The sequence below is a fragment of the Durio zibethinus genome, chromosome 13 (assembly GCF_047325235.1).
Source record: "Durio zibethinus cultivar Kanyao isolate XHJ-2024 chromosome 13, ASM4732523v1, whole genome shotgun sequence".
Classification (NCBI taxonomy): domain Eukaryota; kingdom Viridiplantae; phylum Streptophyta; class Magnoliopsida; order Malvales; family Malvaceae; genus Durio; species Durio zibethinus.
This window is the reverse complement of record NC_143174.1, coordinates 21,053,348-21,077,335: the sequence shown is the minus strand read 5'-3', so window position 1 is coordinate 21,077,335 and position 23,988 is coordinate 21,053,348. Positions and strand designations below refer to the sequence as shown.

At 31.0% G+C, this 23,988-nt stretch overlaps 2 protein-coding genes and 1 long non-coding RNA gene across 10 annotated transcripts; 1 reads left to right on the top strand and 2 right to left on the bottom strand.

Moving 5' to 3' along the window:
* Positions 1 to 2,533: 2,533 nt before the first annotated feature.
* On the top strand, positions 2,534 to 4,095 carry LOC149515415 (uncharacterized). Its single transcript, XR_016326569.1, has 5 exons — positions 2,534 to 2,664; positions 2,743 to 2,909; positions 3,103 to 3,177; positions 3,269 to 3,345; positions 3,484 to 4,095. It is a non-coding gene; the product is annotated as an uncharacterized LOC149515415 (long non-coding RNA).
* Positions 3,780 to 8,525, bottom strand: LOC111302995 (protein phosphatase 2C 53-like). Of its 8 annotated transcripts, XM_089742014.1 has the most exons (8): positions 8,387 to 8,499; positions 8,207 to 8,281; positions 7,895 to 8,110; positions 7,343 to 7,397; positions 6,471 to 7,246; positions 6,038 to 6,355; positions 5,836 to 5,941; positions 3,780 to 4,532 (listed from the first exon to the last, which is right to left on the bottom strand). In XM_089742014.1, the coding sequence occupies exons 4-8, from the start codon at positions 7,383 to 7,385 to the stop codon at positions 4,198 to 4,200; spliced, it is 1,578 nt and encodes a 525-aa protein (XP_089598140.1). In that variant the 5' UTR covers positions 7,386 to 7,397; positions 7,895 to 8,110; positions 8,207 to 8,281; positions 8,387 to 8,499; the 3' UTR covers positions 3,780 to 4,197. The 8 variants fall into 8 exon arrangements, with proteins under 8 accessions (XP_089598140.1, XP_022754691.2, XP_022754689.2 ...); XM_022898956.2 differs by having other exon boundaries at positions 8,211 to 8,524; XM_022898954.2 differs by having other exon boundaries at positions 6,471 to 7,397; positions 8,211 to 8,525.
* A 1,552-nt stretch (positions 8,526 to 10,077) lies between these two features.
* LOC111302993 (uncharacterized) lies at positions 10,078 to 17,768 on the bottom strand. The gene is made up of 13 exons (XM_022898943.2): positions 17,523 to 17,768; positions 15,885 to 16,059; positions 15,634 to 15,717; positions 15,036 to 15,277; positions 14,659 to 14,902; positions 13,933 to 14,012; positions 13,567 to 13,651; positions 12,825 to 12,956; positions 12,634 to 12,747; positions 12,451 to 12,498; positions 12,050 to 12,134; positions 10,778 to 10,825; positions 10,078 to 10,654 (listed from the first exon to the last, which is right to left on the bottom strand). Exons 1-13 carry the CDS (start codon positions 17,660 to 17,662, stop codon positions 10,563 to 10,565), a joined length of 1,569 nt encoding a protein of 522 aa, XP_022754678.2. The 5' UTR covers positions 17,663 to 17,768; the 3' UTR covers positions 10,078 to 10,562.
* Between the last annotated feature and the right edge of the window lie 6,220 nt (positions 17,769 to 23,988).

The following is a 23,988-nucleotide window of genomic DNA, read 5'->3' as shown; positions in this document are numbered from 1 at the left end:
TTGTCAAAAAAAAATCATCCACCAAAGCATCCACATTAATTTTTACCATATAACTTTGTATGTTATATATATATATATATATATATGTATATATATATATATACATATATATTAGATTGGTGCTAGTTTGAATTCTTCCTGCTACCTCTATATGTTTTTATAGAAAATGGAAATTGTTAATTAATAAGAGTAAAATTGACTTTGGCCTTGGCATTAGCTCAAACACTAAATAGTTTTGTAAGGTTGGTTATTTCACTTTCAAATTTTACAAACCCAAAAAAAGTAGAAATGTTAAATTGCCTTAATTTTGCTTTGAAATAAGTTTCAAATACAATTAAGATGATAATAGATTTTCGAACTAAAAAGAAAACATATCCGAATTACATCACATAATTCTTTTGTAAATTGATGGTTATACAAAGACTTGCATATGATTTTCTTTCAAATTACATATTCTTGGTTGTTGAGAGGGTTGGTTCAAATACATATTTGATCGCTCAAAGGGTTGAATTTATTTTTGAGTTTGATAGGAAAAGTCATTTCATTGATCTTTTGTATGCACAGAGGGAAACTGTAGTTCATAGAAAGGTAATGTGAGACTATCATATATGGACTTGCTTATTAAAGTTCTTTTATCCATATATTTTTCAATTCAAGTTAATTACTAGATATTTATTTTGATGAATGTTAACTGTTTAGGGTACTAATTCATGTATCTAGTCTCATCAAATTAATAGGTCAAAGATAATAAGCTTAAATAATCATATAAACTTAAATCTCTAGAGTTGCCAAACTATCATATAAATACTAAATAAAAATATTACCAAAATCAATACAACTATCCTAGCTGTGATAAATCTCTCCCAAATGCTATCTCATTTTCTTTCCATCTTTCCTGACAACAGACTTGGTGACCGTGGCACTAGATTGGTCTTTCTTTTCAACAATCTTAATGACACCAACAGCCACGGTTTGGCACATGTTCTTGATATCAAAACGTTCAAGAGGTGGGTACTTAAAGAAAGTCTCCACAACCATTCTTTGCCCAGAGGCTAAAAATTTGAAAAAGTTTAAGAAATACCTAGAAGCTAAAATCAAGAGAAAAAAAAAAGACAAAAAGCCCTTTGGAAATTCGGAATAAAAGTATCAACTTCTTTGAAAACCAATAAGCCAAAATTTACGGCTCCTTTTTTATGATTCTTTTACTTACCTGCACATGACTGCATCTAATTATGGACTAAAATAAGTAAATAAAAATATTTAAAATTTTTGTATTGAATTTATACTCTAAATATTGAAAAAATAAAGAGTTGAAAAATAAAAAATATTACCTGATTGAGTGAATCGATTAAGAGAATAGATATTCAACAGATGTAGATTAAGAACTAAAAAAAATTCAATCTCATTTTGCTATACCAATTAACCATTTAACCACACTTGTTTTTAATACGAGTTTGTAGGTTGGATACGCCAAACTGGAAACAAAAGCTCCTTCACCACAATCGGAAGATGATGATGCTGAAGCTTCTCAACAGCCTAAGGCTGAAAGTACTGATGTCTCCAATCTGGAAATAGAGTCCACAAAAACAAAAGTCCCTTCACCAGGTATGGATGAAACTAATGCAGAGATTAACTTGGATGAAGCTAGAGTTGTTTTATGGTCAGAGGCATCATTCATTTGATCCTCTTCTCATTGGCGCACCGAATCATTTTTTCCAATTTGTAGATGTTTATCTAATCCTATCTTAGTTGTAAAGAGCTCTACTTTTGAACTATAATCCTAACCATTAGAAAATAGTTGGTTACTCAACTGGCTTTTCCAATGATTGAATGAATTTAGAGAGAAATGCTGAGCAGTATAATGAAGTAACCACTTGCTAATATTCATTGTTTTTCTCCATTTTTTCAACCTACTCATTTTGGGTAGGAAAGTAGAAAAAAAAATTTAATGTAATGGTTGAATTATAAAATAACACATTATCCAGGTAAGGATGTTTGCAGGTAATTTTACATTGAAGTTCAAATGTATATCAAGGATTTGAGCAATGGCCGATAGATTTTTTTTCAAGTTTTCACTATGGATATAGATATGGTTTGCTTTTATTATTTTATCATTATTTTAAAGATAAATTAATTTTAAATTAAGATGAGATGATATATTAGAAAAAAAAATTTTCACTGAAATTTAAATTTATTTTTGATTAAATTTTAAAATTTTCAGATAATTTAATAAATTTTGAAATATATGTTTTATAAATAATTTAAAATTAATAAATATTTTATATGATATCATAACGAAAAATTTTAAAAATTAATTTTTCGTGTTAAAAAAAATTGTTCATATAAACGTTTACTCAGCAAATATTATCTAATAATTATGTATATTATAATATAATATATGTATATATATATATATATACATATATATGATTGATCTCGTGCGAAACAAAGTTTTTACACTAGTATTAATTGTTATTAACAACAGTAAAGTGTTGAATTTTTTTAATAATAAAACATTTGAACTCTTAATTTTTATTTTGATAATTTTAAATATATTAAAAAATAATTTATTTATTACTCCAAAGATTGTGTCACTCAAGCAACTTTGGATTTCACGCCTTCTTGGATAATGGAAACACACCAGTCCATCCTGACATAAGAAAGGTTGTTTATCTCAGGTTCTTAATACAAACCAAAGAATTTTAACCAACTAAGCTTTTAATTGACCATGCTTGCTTGCAGGTTGCAGATGTAGCTGTAATGCAGAAAGTCAGCTCCTTCGACAATGCGGGTTTTGAATCTCTTTTCAGTGTTTATAGAGAGACTGATCTATGCCAGGAGAGAACTCGGGTTTTAGACTTGTACTTGTTTTTCTGTATCTTCTTCATTGGCATCTTGTCCTGATCAGGGTATCATTCTTGAACCTCTAAAATTTGTCTTGAGCTATTCTAACTTCTAGTTTAAAAGTTAGCTAACACCCAAAATGACATCGGGATATTCTGATAAATATATATATATATATATATGTATACTATATTTGTGAGATGTGAAACAAAATTGTAAAATATCAAAGTAAACAATACCTCCAATGGATGCAATTAGGTTCGCAGCCAAGATGCTGTAGTCGGACTTGCAGTTAGTAGGGAAGGACGTCAAGTTGCTTGGAAGTGGCTCAACGTAATAATACTAACAGCCATAGACTCTTCTTCTTTTTTAGCTCAGTTTAACTCTATTTTTTCTTCTTCTCTGTTTAATAATTGGCATACAGGATAACTGGATCACAACTGGACAACCTATGGTTCTGGATTTCTATTAACTCGTTTTGTTTGTTCAATTGTGTAGCCGGTTTGTGCCCTGTCCTCTCTATTGCAATTTCTGTTTTGAATCCTCTTTTTCCTGTTCTTGTTTAATCTCAGGTTCATTGTTTAAAATGTTTATCCTTACTTTCATTTTTTTCTACCTTTGTTTTTTCTCCCTTCACAGTTTGTTTCATCTGAGAAAGTGAAGGAATTCAAAAAAGTTCTTTGCAAAGTGCTTATTTGAGAATAATGGACCAGGTGGGGTGGTTGCATTTCAAGGCTTGAAAATGGATGAAAAACATTCAAGGGGCAATGTGATAAATTTGACACCCACATTTCCACACGTATCATGCACTATGAGAAAGGAAGCACCTTACATGGCCAAAAATAATCACCTGCAAAACCGTAGGCATTTGCCCGGCTTATAGTGCTACAAACTAGAAACATCTCATCAGAAGAAATCAATAGATAGCTAGCCAATGAAAAGTCAAGAACGGTAGTCGTGTTATCAACCAAATTTGCCAACTTTCATAGGCACCATGCGATTGAAATGGTACAAAACAGATACCTCTCAGAGTGATTTTTAACTCGGAGGCACAATGAATACAATTTTCCCACAATGTCAAACGCGTGGAACTGACATAATCTCCTATTTCTTAAGGCACAGCTGAGATTCACAATAGCCAGAACTTGGCTGGTTTACATCAAGACTCTTGAAACTACGGAAAGGTATTAGAATGGTGCGTGTTCTATAGTACAGACTGATACTGTCATATAAAGACAGACCCCCCCCCCCCCCCCCCCCTTTTCCTGAAAAACAAATTGGAAAAACTATATTGAACCATATGAAATTATGTCAAATGGCAAGATTGAAGACCCAAGGACGGTTGAGAGACCATCATGTCTTACTCTTGAACTTCCTTTGAGCCTTCAGATCCACCACAAGTACAGTGATATTGTCCTTGCTTCCCTTCTGGAGAGCACGGTGTGAAAGGTATTCTGCTGCGGCTTGAGCAGCAGGATCAATTGTCTCACCCCTTTCTGAAGTCAATGTAGCACCGTTCTTTTTGTGCCATTGCAGTATTCGTCTTCGGGCCAGGTCACATGCTTCTTCATTTGTCATAACATCCCATAGACCATCACTGGCCAAAATAAGGCATTCATCTTCTTTCACTCTTGGAACGAACATTACTTCAGGCTCTGGAATGATCCATGGCTTCAAATATCTATCACCTGAAACAACAAGAATGGTCATTCACAGTTTTTAATTATTCTGTACAATCAAATTATTTATGATTAGTTATGGCAAGCATCAATCCAGTACACTTAATGCCCATATCAACATTGGAAAAACCTGCAATCAGGTGCATTATGAGTTTGTGACCTGACAAGGAGTTCATATTATATTATCCCGCATGGCTTCATGAAAGAAGTACCTAAGCAACTATCCTCAAAATGCTAGCACAACAGATTTAACAATAGGAAATAGCTAACCAGTGCATGCTTTTAGAGAAAAATGAAAGCACTAATAGCATAATTTGAAGTTGATTAAAGTACGTTAAATCATATCAGACTGATGTCAATTTATAATCTAAAAATATCACTCCAAGGACAGAACACCGATATGGATACTGAAAGAACAGCAGGAATTTTTTAAAAACTATTAGAAGACAACATGATTCTTCTAAGAATTTCGGACATGAGATATCCTTGGTAGAAAAGAAAAATGACAACAAATAGGTTAACTGCTTGCAATACTTATGACCATACAGGTTTAATACTCAAAATGTGACTCCTATATCAGTCAGGAAACATTGTTTTATCATGCAAACTTTGATGAAGAGAAAAGCAAATGCATGGAGATTTATAATCTATTGCTCTCTCTAACATTCACGGATCTTCTTTCAAGAGTTATAATTCTTTTGGGCCTGGTTGAAGAAATTTTCTTTTATTATAAAACAGAAGCACCTTTTGTGCAGTTTATGCACAGGAAAAAAAAAAAAAAGGGGAAAAAGTTCTCCCCAGAGTTCAATAAGGCCTAAAACAGATACTGAATACACCACACCAATAAACAAGTGAAGACTTTGACAGAAGGCACAGCCAGAGGAACTTCATGATGGAAGCTAGAGTAAAAAATTCAAGCAAAAGTGTAACAGATTTTGAATTACTACACTGGCACTCCTCTTAACACATTTCAATGGTTAGTTCTACAGAACTGTGCCAAATCCAACCAATTCTGAAACATCATTAAACACAGATCCTACAGCTAATGTCAAGTGAGACACAAGGGCACACCATGTAATCCAGTCTCACAAGAGATATATGTTGTATTCTGCTTTATATAACTTACAGTATGATAATGACTAAGGTCACAAGATATAAACCATGATGAGGACGTCATTTGGGGAAAATTGTCTTAAGAAAAGATGTCCCCCTACCCTCTTATGATTTGAAAAAAAGCATATCACAAACATGAAATGCTAAAAGATAAGAGTTCAATTCTTGAAAAAAAAGTTTATTATGACTGAACACATACCAATGGACCTTGACATTGCAAGAACACCAAAAACTCGATGCCCATTCCATCTGATAACCTTGCCTCCGGCAGCTTCAATCCTTTCATATTCATCTTCTCGATTTGGCTAAGAAATATGAACAGAATAAAAGAAAAGGTATAAGTTCCCAATGTTGATGAAGAAATACAAGAAGATATAAAGGTGCAATTCACAGTCTCTTACTTTATGATCCACGGACAAAGCCATGGGTTCTTTTCCACGACATAGAACAGCTCTTGAATCTCCGCAGTTTGCTATAATAATATGAGAAGAACAAATTAGAGCAACAACAGCAGTAGAACCAACTGTTTCTGGGGCAACAGGTTCTTGACTACTTTGTCCTCCAACCTCAGCATCAACTTTAACAAAACAATTCGTGAATGCCTTTTTCCACAGCTCATGGCGACTACCTTTTATGCTTGCATTACTCCGGCATTCCTTAACAAAGTCTATTTCCTCAGCTAACAAAGGGTGAATACGCTCCCGACAGTAGTTTGCAACCTGTAAAATGGTGAACACCAAGAAATAAATTTACTTCCAGGACATCTCATGAATGATTTAATGGAAAAGAAAGAAAGCTAAACAAGAAAGATACAAAAGAAATTGTAAAACTAACCTGTGAGCCTCCATGACCATCATAGACCCCGAAGAAGTGAGCAGTCTGATGAGCAAAGCCCCTGCTAAGGCCATCAAATATCCGATCACCAATTAGCATCTGAATTGGAATATTTAAAAACCAAGGCACAGCAGCAACTGCATCTTCCATTTCAGGTCTCCTTCCGCATATAGAGGTAAATCCCCAAAGAGGCACATATTCCACCTCAAACACACTACGTGGAACCGGAACTGCTGTACTTGTTTCCTTTTCGAAAGCCAATTGAAGAACCACTGCAGATGGCTTCTGTTCAGACCCATCTCCAATCTCTTCCCCAAGGCTTATTGCCACAGCAAGGGGATCGCTTGCGACCTCTGTGTCAATGTTTGACTCCAAAAACTTGGTGGCCTTTGCAATAATATCTACACAGCAAATGTTTTTCTCGTTGTCCACTGAAATAGGAGTTCCTATCTCAGAAGTAGCATCAACACCTAGGAAATCTTCTCCATAAAGGCTACTAGTCTCACTTGCCAATGATATTGAACAAGAGCTATCAATATCAAGAACACGATCACCTTCCAAAGAGTAAGAATCGTCTTCTTCACTTTCTTGGGATATAACATCACTACTAGCAATCCAACTAACTTTACTATCAGATATAATATCTAAGGAGGTAGCTCCTTCTTCCTGGACCTCTTCTGTCAGTGGCAACTTTATAGTACTTTCCTTGATCTCCATGTCAGCACAGTTACAACCCATATCTTCACCAGTAACTGACTGGTTAGTAGTCTTGGTTACTGAATCAGTTACAAAACCAGCAGGATTTGCCATAAGCTTAAGTCTTGTGATGTCCATACACGTAGCAAAGGTAGAGTTTTGACAGACTGAATTACCTAATCTAAAAGGCACCGTGACTGTCGGACGCATCTCCTCCATCAAAATCCCTATCTGGGCAGCGGAAAAAGTTACTCCCCAACCACTCAAAAAACACACAACTTGTCATTGTTCAACGAAACTATTACCTTCTTCTGACTTATAGAATGACAGTAGAATATGAATGGTGGGTTTTAACAAAACCATTTCCCATGCCTTAATTAACTCAAAGGTGTCCAAAAAAAAGGATGGAAGTTCGGGGTTGCAACTTATGGGTGAGCCAGAAAAGGTAGTGAAAGGGAAATGGGTTCTCAGATCTGGTCAACTACAAGTGGATTCAAACTTCCATTTGTGGAAACTACTACCCAAAATTAGTTACTTTAAACCTTGATTATGCATTTTTCAACTTTTTCTTCTTTGGACTCTTCTTTATCTACCTCCACCAACAACAGTTATGACAGAAAGAACCAGAGAAACAAATTAATATCCACACAAACCAAAGAATAATAATAATACTAATAATAATAATAGAACTTTCAGACAACAACAATTAGATCAAATTTGAAACCAACCCTTTATCCTCGAACATAAAAAGAAAGACTTCAAGGGGGGAAAAAAAAAGAAGGCTCATGAGAAAGAACTCAAGACGCGTGATGTCCCAAGAATCACAGGAAAACCCTAAAAAGGATAGTACTTTTCTTCAGATATCATTTAAAGAGTTCCCTGGATCTGAGGCAACCCTTCACTGCCTCAAGTAATTTTTGCTCACCACCCCGCTCCCTCTCTCTCTGCCAAATAATTGGCAACAATTATATTCAAGAAAAGGAAAGTAAATATAGAAACTTTAACATAAAAAAAAAAAAAAAAGAGAGAATGACTACTACCTACTTTTGTCAACTGTAGTGGTCTTCCTTTTCCCTCTCTCTTTATAGTTGTCTCAAGCAAGGAACTTTTAACATCTGGGAGATGAGACATGAGAGAATAAAAAAAAGATCAAATGAGTAAGAAAGCAAAGATATGAATATCGATTTTTTTACGTTCTTTTTTCTTTTGTTTATACATACAATAATGATATCTGGGCGTTGAGACTTGAAGGAGCAAAAGGAAAGGGCGTGGCGAGGTAAGAGAAGAGAAAAAACTTAAGCAAAAGAAAATGCATTTGTAAAAGGAAAAAGCCGAAGAGAAAGAGACAAGAGAGAGCGTGTGTCTGATGTGTTGAAGAGGAAGAGGAAAAGGAAAGCGATGACAGATGTCAAATCTTGAAGAGCATATTAAAGCATCTCCACCCATCTCATTCTCTCTTCTTTTGATTTGTCTATCCTTTTTTTTTTCTTGTCTAAATTAATTGCTTTTATTGCATGGTAGATTTTGCGAAGCTTTCTGGTGATCAGCATCTGGCATTTTCCTTTTTTGTGTTGATTGTATCTTGAAAACTTATTTGATTCTATCAATCTCAATTATTTGCTATGACAGTTTTTTTAATTCAAAGCACAAGGATTTTTTGGTAGTTAGTTCCGTTTATGACTTTACTAGCTGATCATCCGTAAGCAATGGAAAACTAGAAAAAGAATATTTCCTTCTTTCATTCTGGAAAAAAACCACCATGAAAAAATCAACACAATTTTACCTGCCTCAGATGAAAAAGTATACACCCACCAACCTGTCAATCTCCCAAAGGATCACAACATATCTGTCAGGTGGCAAAATCTCACCAAAACAATTGTATGTTAATTATAGTTAAGTGAAAGGCTAAAACTTGACCTTTTAATAACCCAAGAGTAATCATTTGGTTGCACTTTAGGTAAGGGCCAGCTTTGACCTTCCTGTTTTTCAGCTTAGTTATTACTAAGAAATCTACAAAGCTCGTTTTCTAGTTTGCTTGTTGGTACTGCTACTTTTTTAAGTCAATAGCAATCGACTTTTTCTTTAAGGCACGAAACCTGTCTTTTTCTTCCATCGATTCAAGATTGAGATTTTAAGCAAAATCCACTGTTATTCTTTCGGGTTATCATTTCCTTGGATAAACATCACAAGAGTCAAACCTCAAGGCCTGACTCAAAGCTTTCTAAATTCTTAGTTTCGGACAAAGACAACCCTGTTTTTGTTGAAAAAATTGAAAATCATGTTAACTAACAGAAAATAAGAATATTGAATTGCTATCCTGCCAAATGAAGACATGTTATATGATTGATTAAAAGAAAAATCCATGCCAGACTGGAGTAAAGTGCTAACTGCTACTATTCTTCAGGTTGGTTGAGCATATTTTGTAGTAGCACCTGGGGAGCTTCTCATCCGGAATGACTAAATCAATTTAAGTTGGAATAGATATAATTTGAGTATTTGTGTTTATTTATTTCTTGTCAAACATGTGTTAAAACACAAAAATTCTCATATTTTAATTGTATTAACATGCAAATATAAGGCATAAATATTTTTTATTTTTAACCTTACATATAATTTTTACTCAAATTTTAAACCATATCTTTTTTATTTTTTTATCATTTTACGTATCATATCTACACCAACTGCACCACTGTTCAGAATCAGAAGAACTAACGCTAGGCAAATTGGAACAGAGAACTGTGGTAAATGGTCCACCGCAGCAATTTTCGTAAGGTGTTTCCTTTGATGGAGGGAGCACTTAAGAATTGCATCAGTAGCCAGAGAGAAACGAGGCAAAACTGCTTAAAACTGTTCAATAGCAACATTTCCAGAAGTGGACAACTTGAAAAACGCAATCATACAACAAAAAATGGCAGGAGCACTTCAATGAACAATTTACTGAGAAATATATTTATCAGCAAAATGTTATTTCGTCACAGATAATTTCTAGTTTTTGCTAATAATAGTTTACACACAACAAAAGGGAGATCAATATTGTTCCCAAAATGGCTATAAAGTTTCTCAGGAGTTTGCTATCAATTAAAAATTTGACCAGAAACTGCCACGAAAGAAGGCAATTTTACCACAGCCAACCTGGGCAGCCAGTGCATCAAGTTTCAGAACTCTGATCTAACTTACTAATACACAAAGCCTTTTAGGTTGAAAAAGAGTCTCGCTTGTCCTACCAGTCTACTCGCAACTGGATTTTAAATTTTTTCTGAAATACTTCTGTACACTTAACAAAGTGGCTCCACAAGTTGGATGGCAGCCGCAAGAACTGCAGATCTTGGAGAATTGTAACCTTAAAACAAGCAGAAATATACATATATCTATGTAAGAGGTTTTGCATCAGTTACTCTATGGCAACATGGGATCACCTGCTGATGTAAGCATCTGCACTTCTGTTTCCTCGGCTGACAGCTTAATGGAATAACTTAACCCTGAATCACCTGCAGAGATTAAGAAACTTAATCCATTTAATAGTGAAGAAAGAAAAGTTATTACATCTAGTACTACAATGGTAGGAAGTCGAAAATGAAAATAAGAATAGAAGAAAGAGAAAGATCATTTACTGTATATAGAATCATCAGATAGCTGTTCCATTGATGGATTCTTGAAATCTGCACAAGTAAAATAATTTAGGAAGGTGATATCACAAAACTCTTCCCTATTTAAGAGGAGCATAATCAGCTGAAGTAAAACATCTAGGTTAATAAAAGAAATCTGGATACTGCACCAAAAAAAAAAAAAAACCTACACAATAAAGTAGCTTGGTGCATTTTTTATTTTCTTTTTTATATGCTTTTCACATAGAAATTATACAAAATATCACAAAGTTATTTTTTTTTTTCTTCTCAAGTCCACATATTAAATGCTATCAACAAATTCTAGCATTTTAAGGTAATTTTATTACTATAGAAATGTGGTTTTCAAGTCTTTCATTGGACTACTCAATCTTGCGGCCTTACCTAAATGCTCCTAGTTCACAACCAGTTATTTCACTCGGGCTCTGCCAGATATTTATACCATTCTACTTCACAGTAGTCCACCTATAAAGTTCAGACCAAATCTAAATTTGCCTCACTGAAACACTGCATCAAACACATTCTGGAGTGAAATTTACCAATGTTCATGAACTAGCAACAATTAAAATGGGCAGTGGATTCACCATATCCCAATAATCTCTTGTGGAAGCTCGATGTTAGTATGTTACCCATGATTGGCTTCAACTATTATTGATTGGTTCTGAGTCCTAGCTCCATTCTCATTGTCATCCATGGGTCTAAATCTAATTCCTTATCCATACAACCTCTTCTTAAGCTTGAGATGTTAGAGGCTGTCAAGTAGTTTTATCAGACACTAAGATCTATTTCTCAAATCTGTGACTTCCTATCATTCTTTAGACAGATTCAGACAATGAGAGTAGCAACTTGACTACCTAAAGCTATTAGCAAGCCAATACTGCCAAAGAAAGGTTAAGGTGCATGCAAATCAAGGTTCATTATGGCATTCCGTACATCTGTAGTGTTAGCATAGCATCCATTTAAACCTCCAATTTCACATTACATACTTGCTCATGAGATGAATAAGAAGTATGTGATCAAGAAATTCAAGCTTATAATCAATATTGACAAGGAAGAGGGAATTGAATCTAACACCCTTCACTTGTCCAACCTAAAGCTGAACTTTTACTCACCCACAGGCAAACTTTGTTTCTGCACAAAATGCAAGTATGTTCACAAGAAAACAAAGATATTTATCACTGATAAGCACCCCAAAAAAGAAATGCTACATCAATAGAGAAAAAGGTTGAAATCTTGACAACTCAGTGATGAATTGCATACCAAAAGAATGGTGCAGCCCTTTGACAGCATCAAAGTTCTTGTATGTATAGCCAACAAAACTTAAATCTTTGGGTGTTAAAAGCATCTGCATAAAGTAGGAAAAATAAATAAATTCTACCATGATATACTTCTCCACATCAATGAATTTGTTTTTGTCACAAGGTGTTAACACACAATTTTTCACAAGACAGATCATTGAAATATCAATTGTTTCGTAAATTATCATTATTTGAACAAAAAAGGAAAAGGAATAAAGTCCCATGATGCATATTCATAGCATTATCAGATCATTTAATACAGCACAAACTTGCCATATACTCAAAAAAGGTTAAATAAAATGAAATAACCAACTGGAAAGTACTCTTAAGATGAGTTTACAGACAGCATCATTTGTTACAAACCTTCCGTGAGGGTCCCAAGCCAGTTCTTGCTGGTGCTGGAGAATCCAACTGGTGACAATTCCAAAAATAATCAAATTATTGGAAAAAATTTCACCAAGATGGACAAATGCATAGTGAAGAAACTGATTAGTGATTGGAACAAGCAAAACAAAAGTAATAAAGAAGGGGAATTTCAAGTTATACTTCATCAAACTTCATAAAATTTTGAGTATCTAATTCCCCATTCACTTCAGGTTTAAATGCAGCCTCCATCTCATAGAGTTTATCCCACACAACGTCCTTGAACCAAGGATGAGCCTGATAAAATTAAATGTCAACAACCTAAGGAAGAAGAGATAGTTGGTAGAAAAGAAATAACATTTCAATAATCTTACTTTAATTTGATGTGCCCCTCCAGTACCCAGTCTGTGCTCAACATCACACAGCAATCTACATATGAGATCCCTTGCCTCATGACTTAACCTTGAATCTTCAGGAAATCTTAGGTGATTTCTCCAATGCACAATCTGACAATAATTGATGATCAAAATGTCAGGAAAAAGAATGATATCTCCATCAAGTGTACCATAGAGAAAATGTTCCTGTTAAACTTGTATGGAGGTGGGGGAGAGCAACAGACATAATGCAGCACGCATAACAAAATCAAAAGCAATCATGGTGCATAGGTAAACTTTTCAGGAAAAGAAAAAAACACACACACAACCTAAAAGAAACAGGGCCTAGTCTGAAAATGCTAGTAGAAGACAAAATCAAGCATGTGCCGGTAAGACACCAACAACCTACTTATGCTGTACAAGTATGCATTTGGCATAGTTGGAATAACTAGACGTAAATGCATATTTAGTTGTGGACTAAGTACAATATTATCAACGTAATATTGTATATAAAGATGCATTAAACATCTAGGCATCATCCTGCATTGGAATTCTTTAACAATAGCAGTCTCCATCTGTAAAGGAAAAGATTGATATTATAAACTAGCCCAAACTAGAAAGCAGAAGTTGCTCAGTGGATTATCCTGAATTTGGAGAGAGCGCCTAAGAATAAGGATAATATTTATAATGCAGCAAAGATCAAATGGAGCAAAGAAAGTAAAGCCAGACGGAAACGTGTTACCTTCCTGCATGTGGTAATTGGATCATCTGAATAAAATGGTGGATATCCAATTAGCATTTCATACATTATTGCTCCTAGTGACCACCTAAAAGAAGTCCAATAGAAAAGGTGGCTATTTAAGTTACGGTAAGAGAACTTCACAGAGAAAAGTGTGTCTATGCAATACAAAGTAAACAAAACTTTCAGCAATTGATTAGCTCCCAAATTCAAAGTTGTAACTGGAAAAGATGATAGACAGCGGACAGTTAGAAAAGTAGAACAGATATGCCTCGTAAATGAACATAAAGTAACAAAATGGAGAACAAGTAATAGATACCAGTTGCAACTAAGAGAGTGAAAGAGAACTGAAAAAAAATTAGAACTAACCAGTCACATTCCATGCCATATCCTTTCTTCAGTAACACTTCAGGAGATATGTAATCAGGTGTTCCAACAGTTGAAAATGCCTTCAAAGTCAAACAAAAAACTGATAGCCAAAATTGCTGGAAAAACTGCTTTGCAAACTGAACCATGTCTTTCAAACCATAATCCGATTGCATTACTATTAATGCAGCTATTCAGTGAGAAATTTACCAAAAACTTGTCACTCTTTTTAAGATTCATTAATTCTAGTCAACAGTGCTACTATTTGCAAATTCCCTTGGAAGGGAAAGAACTTAGAAACCGCTTATAGGAATGATGCGTGCCGTTAGCTGCCATTCACAAAGTCCAGTATGTGATAGAAACTGTTAACATGTAGCAACAAGTGAACTTAGGCATAGTTCAAAGGCAGAAAACAAACATGTGTATAAACAAACTTCTAGATCTTTCAATTTAAGTTTGGCAAGAAGAGGTCTGATAAAGTAAGAAAACAGAGGCATTAGTCAGAGATAGAAGGGGCATCAATCGAGAGTCAAAACTGAAACTTGAGAAAGGTTAATATTATTTCTTGAAGCACCATCTCTAAGCAATTATGTGTTTTAATTAATTAATTAATATGCTGGGAAAAAAAATTGAACCACTGCCATATTGATGTTTAAAGCTTCATTTCGAATGTACTTTGAGAATATATGCATTAAAACAATACAACTGTGCAGTAAATTGCATACATACCAACTTTCTTCTGTTCATCTGCCAATGCTGAAGCTGCTCCCGAGGGCTTCTCCAACTGCTCTTATTGTCCGCATCAGGAATAAATCCATCAATATCCATAGTTTCTGTCATATTTTCATCATCCATGGGCCTATTCTCATGGATTGCTGGTAAAGTTGTACAATCAAGAGGCTTACAAAGGCCAAAATCCGATAACTTCATGTGACCATTTTTGTCCAGAAGAAGGTTGTCAGGTTTAATGTCCCTGGAAAGAAAGTGAATGTGAAGAAATAAGATGGGTAAACATAACTTGTAACAATTATAAACAGAATTACCACATAACCCTACTTCAAAATGAACTAATTAGGCAACTTAGTAGGGAAAGCTAAAATATTAACCTGTGAATGTAATTATGTTTATGAATAGACTCAATGGCCAAGACACTTTGAGCAATGTAAAACTTAGCCACATTTTCAGTTAAGGTATCCTCCCTCATCAGCAGAGTCATCATATCACCCCCAGGAAGATATTCCATGATCAAATATAAAAATTCAGCATCCTGAAATGAATAATAAAGTTTTACTATGCAGTGGCTTGCAACTTCTGCCAGCAAGTTCCTCTCTGCTCTAACATGTTCCACCTAAAGAGTCAGATATATTTCATTAGATTAGCAGTGGAGAAAGGACTAATGGAAAATGAAAAAATAGCTAATTTAAAGCATGTAATATTTACAAGAAGGTTAGGTAGCAATCAAGGAGCAGACACCAGAAGAAAATCTGGGGAGAATAGAAAAGGGATACACAATCATGCTTAATCTGATGTAGTATGCAACAAATTTGGAGTTAGTTCTAAACTCAAGGGGAGTTAAAATGTAGAATGTCTACGTAAGCTTTAAAACCAAGAGGTAACATAGAGGTAGATGGTTGACAAAAGTTCCACTCTCCTCATCTCCAACTGTAGAGGTATCAATTAAATTAATGGTAATTTGCATGTTACCTGTCCTCTCATAAGCATTTCAGATTTCTTTAACTTCTTCATCGCATAAATATTTCCAGATTTCCTCTCCCGGCACAGTCGAACCTGCAGAAAAAGTATGAGCAATAAAATACTCCAGTCAGCCAATGCATGAATTGTGATATAAATAAGAAGGAAAAAGCAACACATAGTTCCAAATAAAATGGACTACCAAGCAGCTTATATTAGAAACAACAAAGAGTTTGACCTATAACAAACGTTAGCATTCTAACCTCACCAAAGGCTCCCCTTCCAATAATGGTCAAAAGATCAAAATCATTGACACAAATCTTGTGCCTTTTAAGTCTCATAAACTCTGTCTCTTTCCTCTCCAGATCTTTTATCAGATTGAGTTGTTCCTCCTTGGGCACATCTGAAGCAGCTAACTTTCTCTCCAGGATCCATCGTCTGCAATGAAACTAAATCACATTATTAACTTGAAATATGCATTGCAAATTCCAAGCATACAAATGCTGACAACATTTTAAAGAACGATACATCAGGTTGAAGAAAACAATGTTACAAGGAATAAGAAACTTCATTGCAATAAATCTCAATTCCCAAATAACCCAAAAGTCATATTCTAGCATTAATTCAAGAATCCTTTATCAAAAGTTGAAAATATCATGTCCAAGATGTAATTAGTAGGTTTATTGTGGATGAATGCTAAAGGTAATAATTTGAATAGAAAATCAGATCCTATCAAAATTTGCATGCAGCACAAAAAACAATATCATAGTTGTGATGAATCTGCATAAACCAATCTAGGTATTAAAATCCACCAATTTTCAACAAATAAAATGTGCAAATCCTAGACATCACCGAAGCATAACCTGCTTTCCTTCATTGTCTTAATTGAATATATATTGGAATGCATATGTACCTCATGACAAATATCATTAACAACAACAGCAAGACCAATCAGAAAACATGAAATACACAGATATTTATATTAGTCCCAAAATTTCCCATCATTTTCCAAAATAAAAACTTTGCTTTTCACTTTATTAGTTTCTTTTTTCTTTTCTTTGCTAATAACACAAGTGATAGGATCCCCTTTCCTTTGTTAATGTTGTGGGTCTTTTTTTCTGGGTTCGTACTTCCAGAGAAAAAGTAATAAAAAATAAAGAAATCCATAATCTAGAGCTAGAATATATCAATAGTACAAAGAAATGTTTGGATCATCAAAACTGCCAACTCGTAGAAAACTGTAAAAGATAGTTTAAAGTAAGTTCCAACCGGAGCAACTTTGCATTGATAATTAAATCATGCACCAGATCAGATTTTTTTGGCCAAAGAACAGGCCAGTAGCTAAAAGCTAGCTAATTTTAACTACTGTGAAATTCTTATATAACCTACAAAAAACTCAACACACTATGCCAATGTGACTATGTGAGATCCAAAGACAACCCACCATCCGGGTTTTCCACAGACACTAGATAGATTCAATAAGCGCCCATATTTAACTGGTGAGAAAAGCAAGGAAAATACACAAAAAAAAAAAAAAAAAAATCTTTCTTGATACTTCGAAATTCAATTTTCGTAAAAGTTCAACTGACTTAGGGAAACAGTTCAATTACTCCTATTAAATGCTCCAATTCTCCCCAAACACTAACAGAAAAAAAAAATGGAACTAAGCCACATACACAACAAGCACCAGACTCATCAGCTCAAAACCAGAAAAATAGAAAAAAAAAAAAAAAAGCAATTGAAGTTAGATTCAGCTGACTGCAAAGTTCATTGATTCCACCAAAAAATGCAATAAACAAACATTCAAAATTCCATCTTTTTCTTTTTAAATTTCTCAGCAACCAAACAAAGATCATAAACAATGCAAAAGATTAATTTTTTTAAATAAGTAAAAACAATACCTTTCTTTGCGTTCTTGAATATTCTTCATCTGAGCTCTATAATGATTCTCAATAAACTGTTTTGCCGCCGCCACCTTCTCCATCGTCAGGCTTGACCCTAACACCTCTTCTCCACTCTCTTCTTCCTCTATGCCCTCCATTTCCTCTCTCTCCAAAACCTCCCTTGCTCTCTCTCTCTCTCTCTCTCTCTCTCTCTCTCTCTCTAAACGTATAGCTCTCTCTTTCTTTATATATATATAGTGTGTGTGTGTATATATATATATATATATATATATATATATATATATATTTCCTCTTCTAGAAGCTCTCTCTGTGACTTGTAAGAAAAACAAAAAAACTTCCTCATTTACTGCAGCCAACGAAGAGATGACGATGCAAGAGAAAACGGAGCTCTTTTACTGATCTTCCTCTTCATCTCTACTCCCACTCTCACGGTACTTTCCTTCACAAAACCAATCAGAATCATCCACGTGGGGTTTTCTAGTGTGGCCGTATTTTGAAGCTTGTTTGGAGCGGGTTCAGTGTGGGATTGGAAGTAGAGGAGGTTAGGATTTATTTATTTTTATTTATTAAGAAATAAGCTTAATGAATGTTGTCAGCTTAGGATTGAGGGCAACTTTCACGCTCGATGATGAACGCGTGAAAACACTCGAAGTGTGATGGAGAGGTTGTTTTCCGGTCATAAATGTTATTTTTAACACATTTTCTAAAAAGAAACTGCAAGACAGCCCACAGCGAGTTGTTGTAATTGGGAAGTGCCGTTCACTCGCCTAGAGTATGATGTGGGCTTGTGTCTCCTTCTTCTTATTCTCTGATCAGTGATAGGCTGTCTTTGGCTGCTTAAAAAAGTAAGGGTCTTATACACATATTTACTGTGTGCATTATTGTTTGTTTCCTTTGATCTTCGTTGTAAGAAAAAATTAGGCCTGACGATAAAAAAAACTTTTAAATTAAAATTAGATAATTATTAAAACTCTTTTTATTATATAATTAATTAAATTTTTAAATATTTATTTTTATTCAATCAAACTATTATTAATAAAAAAATTGTATAACTATCAATATCTATTTACGTCTAATCTATAGTTCAATATGATGAAAATATATGTTAAATATTAAATTAACTGAAAATAAATACTTAAAATTTTAATTGATTATAATAAAATAATAAAATTTTAAATAATAATTTAATTTTAGTTTATGAATTTTTATAGTTCCTGTCTTATTTATAGTATTTCTTTCTCTAAAGAAAATGTGAAGATAATAAATAAAATATAAGTGAATAATTTTTAATGAGAGACATGATTAATTTGGTGATGAAATCCAACAAAACATGAGCTTAAATTTGATGATTTGGTCCAAATTTTGCTACTATTTGTATCATAATTTACATCAAATATCTGGCTTGGATTCTTAATGATCACAATATAAAATTACTTTTATTTATTAATAGTAAGATTAAAAATATAAATAATATATTAATACTCATTAGTAACTTGAGTTTAATTCGAATATAACTTGAATTTGATTCGATTATTATCGAATCAAGCTCAAGTAATTCGATTTATCGATCGAATCGAATTTGAGTATTTTTACACTCGATTCGAATAGCTCATAAATTTAATCGAACTTTTATATTTTAATTTATTTTTATTATTTTAATTAATAAATTATCTCGAACTTGAGCACAAACAATCAAATTTTTATCAAATATAAGAATCAAATTTATTTTTACATGTTAATCGAATCTAATTGAATAAGCTCAAATAGTTCAAATTTTATATTGAGTCGAGTTCGAATTAAAAAAATAAAATTCAATCAAGTTTGAATTGAGTTTCGAGCTTTGAATTTTAAATCGAACTCGAGCTCAAATTTAATACTATATCGACTTGAATTCGATTGATTACATCGTTAATTAAGACAATCAATTGTTTAAGTAAATTTTTATATTTATACCACAATATAATAGATGAAAATCATTTAGATTTAAATCTGAAATTTGCATAATGTATTTAACATAATTGTCGCACTATAGAATTTTTTTTCGTTACAAGAATTTCAAATAAACCAAATCAGATATCAAGTCAACTTTATTATTTGCAAAACTAAATATCCATAAATCTTGAAAATTTTTGTAAGATAAATAAGTTGTTCTAATTTTCAATCTTTCAAAAAATATATACTTTTCATGGATGGTTTACTATTTACTAATTCATGCTTAAAGTTCATCTTTTTTTTCTTATTAGCGATTTAATTTTTTTGGCAAATTATTGGTGATTTAATGAAAGGATGATAAAATAAAAACAACTGACGAGTGATATAGGATTCTAAATTAGATGTAGTAATTTTTGAACGTGTGAGAGAGAAATTTAATTCTGAATAGGGGAGTAAATAACTAGATTTTTTTATTAACCTTTTGTGAATATGTGCGGTTTTTTATTTATTTATATTTATTTTTTTAATTTAACAAATAATTTTAAATAATATTTTTATATTTATTTATTAAACGAATCGAATACAAATAAAAGTTTACTTGATTCATTTATATTCACAAATAAATTTGTTTAATTTCAAATTTGATTATAATTTATTTAAAATATTAAAAATTAATCATTTTAAAATTTAATATCTTTTATCAATTTATAAATTATCATATAAAATTTATATCATTAAAAATTACAAATGACATAAATCAAAATTAACTTTTAACTTTTTTAAAATATTATTACATATGTTTAAAAATTGAATAGTAACTTTGAATGAAATTTGAAATAATGGAAACCTATTTTTAGCAATCTCACATTAGTATAAGAAACAAAACAAGGATGAGTAACGTTTATAAATTTTCATCATTTGCCGTACATTGTGCATATACAAATGAATCTCATATTGGTAACACTCCGCCATAACTTTTTCAAGGAACATGTATATCTCACGTGTGAATTGAACAGTAATTACATCAAATGGTTAAAGCTTCATTTGAATAAATATTGAGATTAAAAATAATAATAGAGATGATATTAATTATTATAGTGATAAAATTAGATATTATAATTATGAGATTAAAATTATGGTAAGATATATATTTAAATGAAAATATAATAGTGATGGTGAGATGAATTATAATAAAAAATAATTATTAAAAATATTAGATTAAATTTTATATATAATGAAAATTTTAAATTAATTATATTTATGAAATTAATAAATAATTAAAAATTATTTAAATATAAATACAAAATAAAAATAAAATAATGCTTATAAATTATAAATGTTATTTAACAAAATAATATTAAATATATGGAATATAAAATATAAAAATAAATTAATTTAAACATAAATGTAAAATTAAAAATAAATAAAAAATAAAAAATGTATTATGTATTATGTATGAAAGGTCCGCTCCAGCCACCGGATCTTTTTCTCCAATAAAAAATTAATGGTACAATCGTACCGAAAAAGTGCAAATCCACATCTCACCCAAGGCAAAGTTAAATCCAAATGGGACCTCAATGAAAACAAACACTTCATCTGGGACTAGTAGTAGTACGCCTAGCTAACGTGGAAACTTATTATTGGACAGTGACAGTTCTTCTTCATGTGATCATATCCCATTGGTGGGTCCCTTTTGTATTTGTATATAAAAACATTGTACATTTGTAGTAATTTATAAGGTGACATGAGAAGAATGGAAAAAAAATACCGTCGTCTTTTGACGTAAAAATTTTGTGTTATAGTTTAGGTCGGGATTATTTATTGGAATATTTTAAATGTGTAATTTTTAATTATTTATTTTAAATTATTAAATATTAAATATTTTATTTTAATAAAAAAATTAAATATTTTATTTATTTTGAATTAAAAAAAAAGTTGATATGAGAACAATAATATATATATATATATATATATATATATATATATATACACATACATATGTTAGCTTCCATCTTCCTTTCAAGTTTGACACCATTTAGGACAGGCAGTTTAGGAGCACTACCAAAAGAGACAGCTGTTCCTTTCTGTGTTAGCAAAGTTTTGAGAGAAAAATGTAAAACGGTTATTTAATTAAGATTAAGTGACACTGATTTTTTTTATTTTAATAATATCTTTTTTAATTAAAAATGTTAATGATTGAATATAAGATGGATAGATTATTCTTTATTTTTATTTTTAAAATTTTATATTATTTTTATATTTATATTTAATGAATATTTTAAATTTATTTATGTCTTCATTTTGTAGATATTAATAAGTATTACTAATTTTTGTACTTATAACCTTTTTTTGTAATTTTTTAAATATATATATTAATATATATTTTAAATAGAAATATGTTAGTTTTGATTAATCTAAAATAAAATTTTGAATTATTTAATAAAAATTTTATTTATTAAATATATAAAAATATATATGGTACAAAGTCACTGTCATTTAATCCAAAAAAATAAAATAAAATAAAATCTTATTCATCACCATTTTCATCTTCATTTTAAAAATTTAATAATAATTTTCATTCGAATTTTACATTGAATATAAGTAAGGTTGACATCTCTATTTTTTATTTTTTTATTCTTATTTATTTAACTTATTTGAAAAAAAATATTACATGTTTTTTCTTTCTAAGGAAAATGTTGCATGTCTAAATCTTCTTACACTCATAATTTCTAAAACTATGTCTAAACCATTTAATCTAAGGTGATTGCCATGTTCCAAAATTAAACAATTATAATGGACTTCTTTATGGTAATGAAAGTTACTCAAGACTATATTGCAACTTCATTTGAAGCATTGACCTCTTAAATGTCAACTAACAATTTTAGAGCAATATCTTGAGAACTAGGTTTGAGTTTTGGTATGAAACCTATGAATCCAAGTTTTGATCTTCAATCTAAGGTTCATGTGATATAAATTGATCTTTATTTTCTAAGGCTGCAGGATATAATCGGAGGTGCAGTTAAGTGTGATTATACATCTTTTTTTTTTTTTAATGCAACCTTACTAATAATTTGTTTGGGTAACACAATCATAGTGCGTTTGCATCAAAGTTTTTTCGCTGGGGCTCAAATGTCCATTGGAGGAGAAGAGGTACGGTGGCTCATCGTGGGATTAATTGAATAATTATATCCTCGTATCTTAATTGTTAATCCAATTTTATCTTTAGATTTGTTAACCTTATCTTACAAATATGCAAAACTGTCTTAATGTTTTCAATAAATTAGTTTTTCATACATTAGAAGTATCAATTAAAATATATAAAACATACATAAAAATAATATATTAATATAAGATACTTTTATATTAATATCTTTAATTGTAAATATATTATTAATTTTAATATAATTATTATTTGATCTAAAAATCATATATATATGTGTGTGTGAACTTAAAAAATATTAATAATGATTGACATAAATATCTTTATAAATTTTTAAATGAATAAATTTATCCTTAAATATATAATTTTTATTAATTAATTTTAGTTTAATTTAAATAAATTAGAATTAAAAATAGAATTTATGAGAAATTAAATTATTTAAAATGTTAAAATTTCAATTTTAAAAATTTTAAAAGTGATTGTCTAAAATATCATTAGTAAAATTTTTTTAAAAATTTTAATTTAAATGAATTTTTTATTATTAAATTCTTTTTTATAAGTAGATTTAAAATGTGCTAATAGTGATTGACTAAATCCTTAATAAAATTTTAATTTCAAAAATATTAAAAGTGATTGATTAAAATACCATTAATAATTTTTTATAAATTTTAATTTAAATGATTTTATTTTTATTATTAAATTCTTTTTTTATAAATAAAATGATTTTTCTCATTAAATAAAAATAAAATTACAAATAGAATAATATAAAAGCTTAAAAGCTTAATTTGCATATAATCAAACAATTATATAAAGTCCATTTTTTAAGTTATAGCAAAAACAATTGTAATAAATAAATTCATTAAAATAATCATAATTAAGTCATTTAAGCATATTTATTTTTTTCTATCTTTTTCCTTTTAATTTTTTATTTTAATATATTAACTATATATGTAGGATAATGATTTTGTTATTTATATGCTTTATAAGATGATAATTTAATCATTGATAACATAATCCATTGAAATAATTTTTTAATACATCATTCTTACACTTTAATATGACCTTTATAATTAAATTTTGTTTTTATTTTTTTTAGAATTTTATAATTATTATTTCTATGAACAAAAACTAATATTAAATCAAATACAAATCAATTGCTCCTCTTATCAACAATTAGCACTATGCGATTAATTGAACACTTTAATTAGATTTTTTACCTATAGAATTAGATAATTCAAAAGATGATTGAGCTACTAGTAGCTCAAGATTAAGTCTTGTCAACTTGATTGAAATAATAATTAATTTAATTTTTTATCAACTTCTATCTTAATATGTTTATATATGATTAATTTAAAACTCAAGATTACTTAA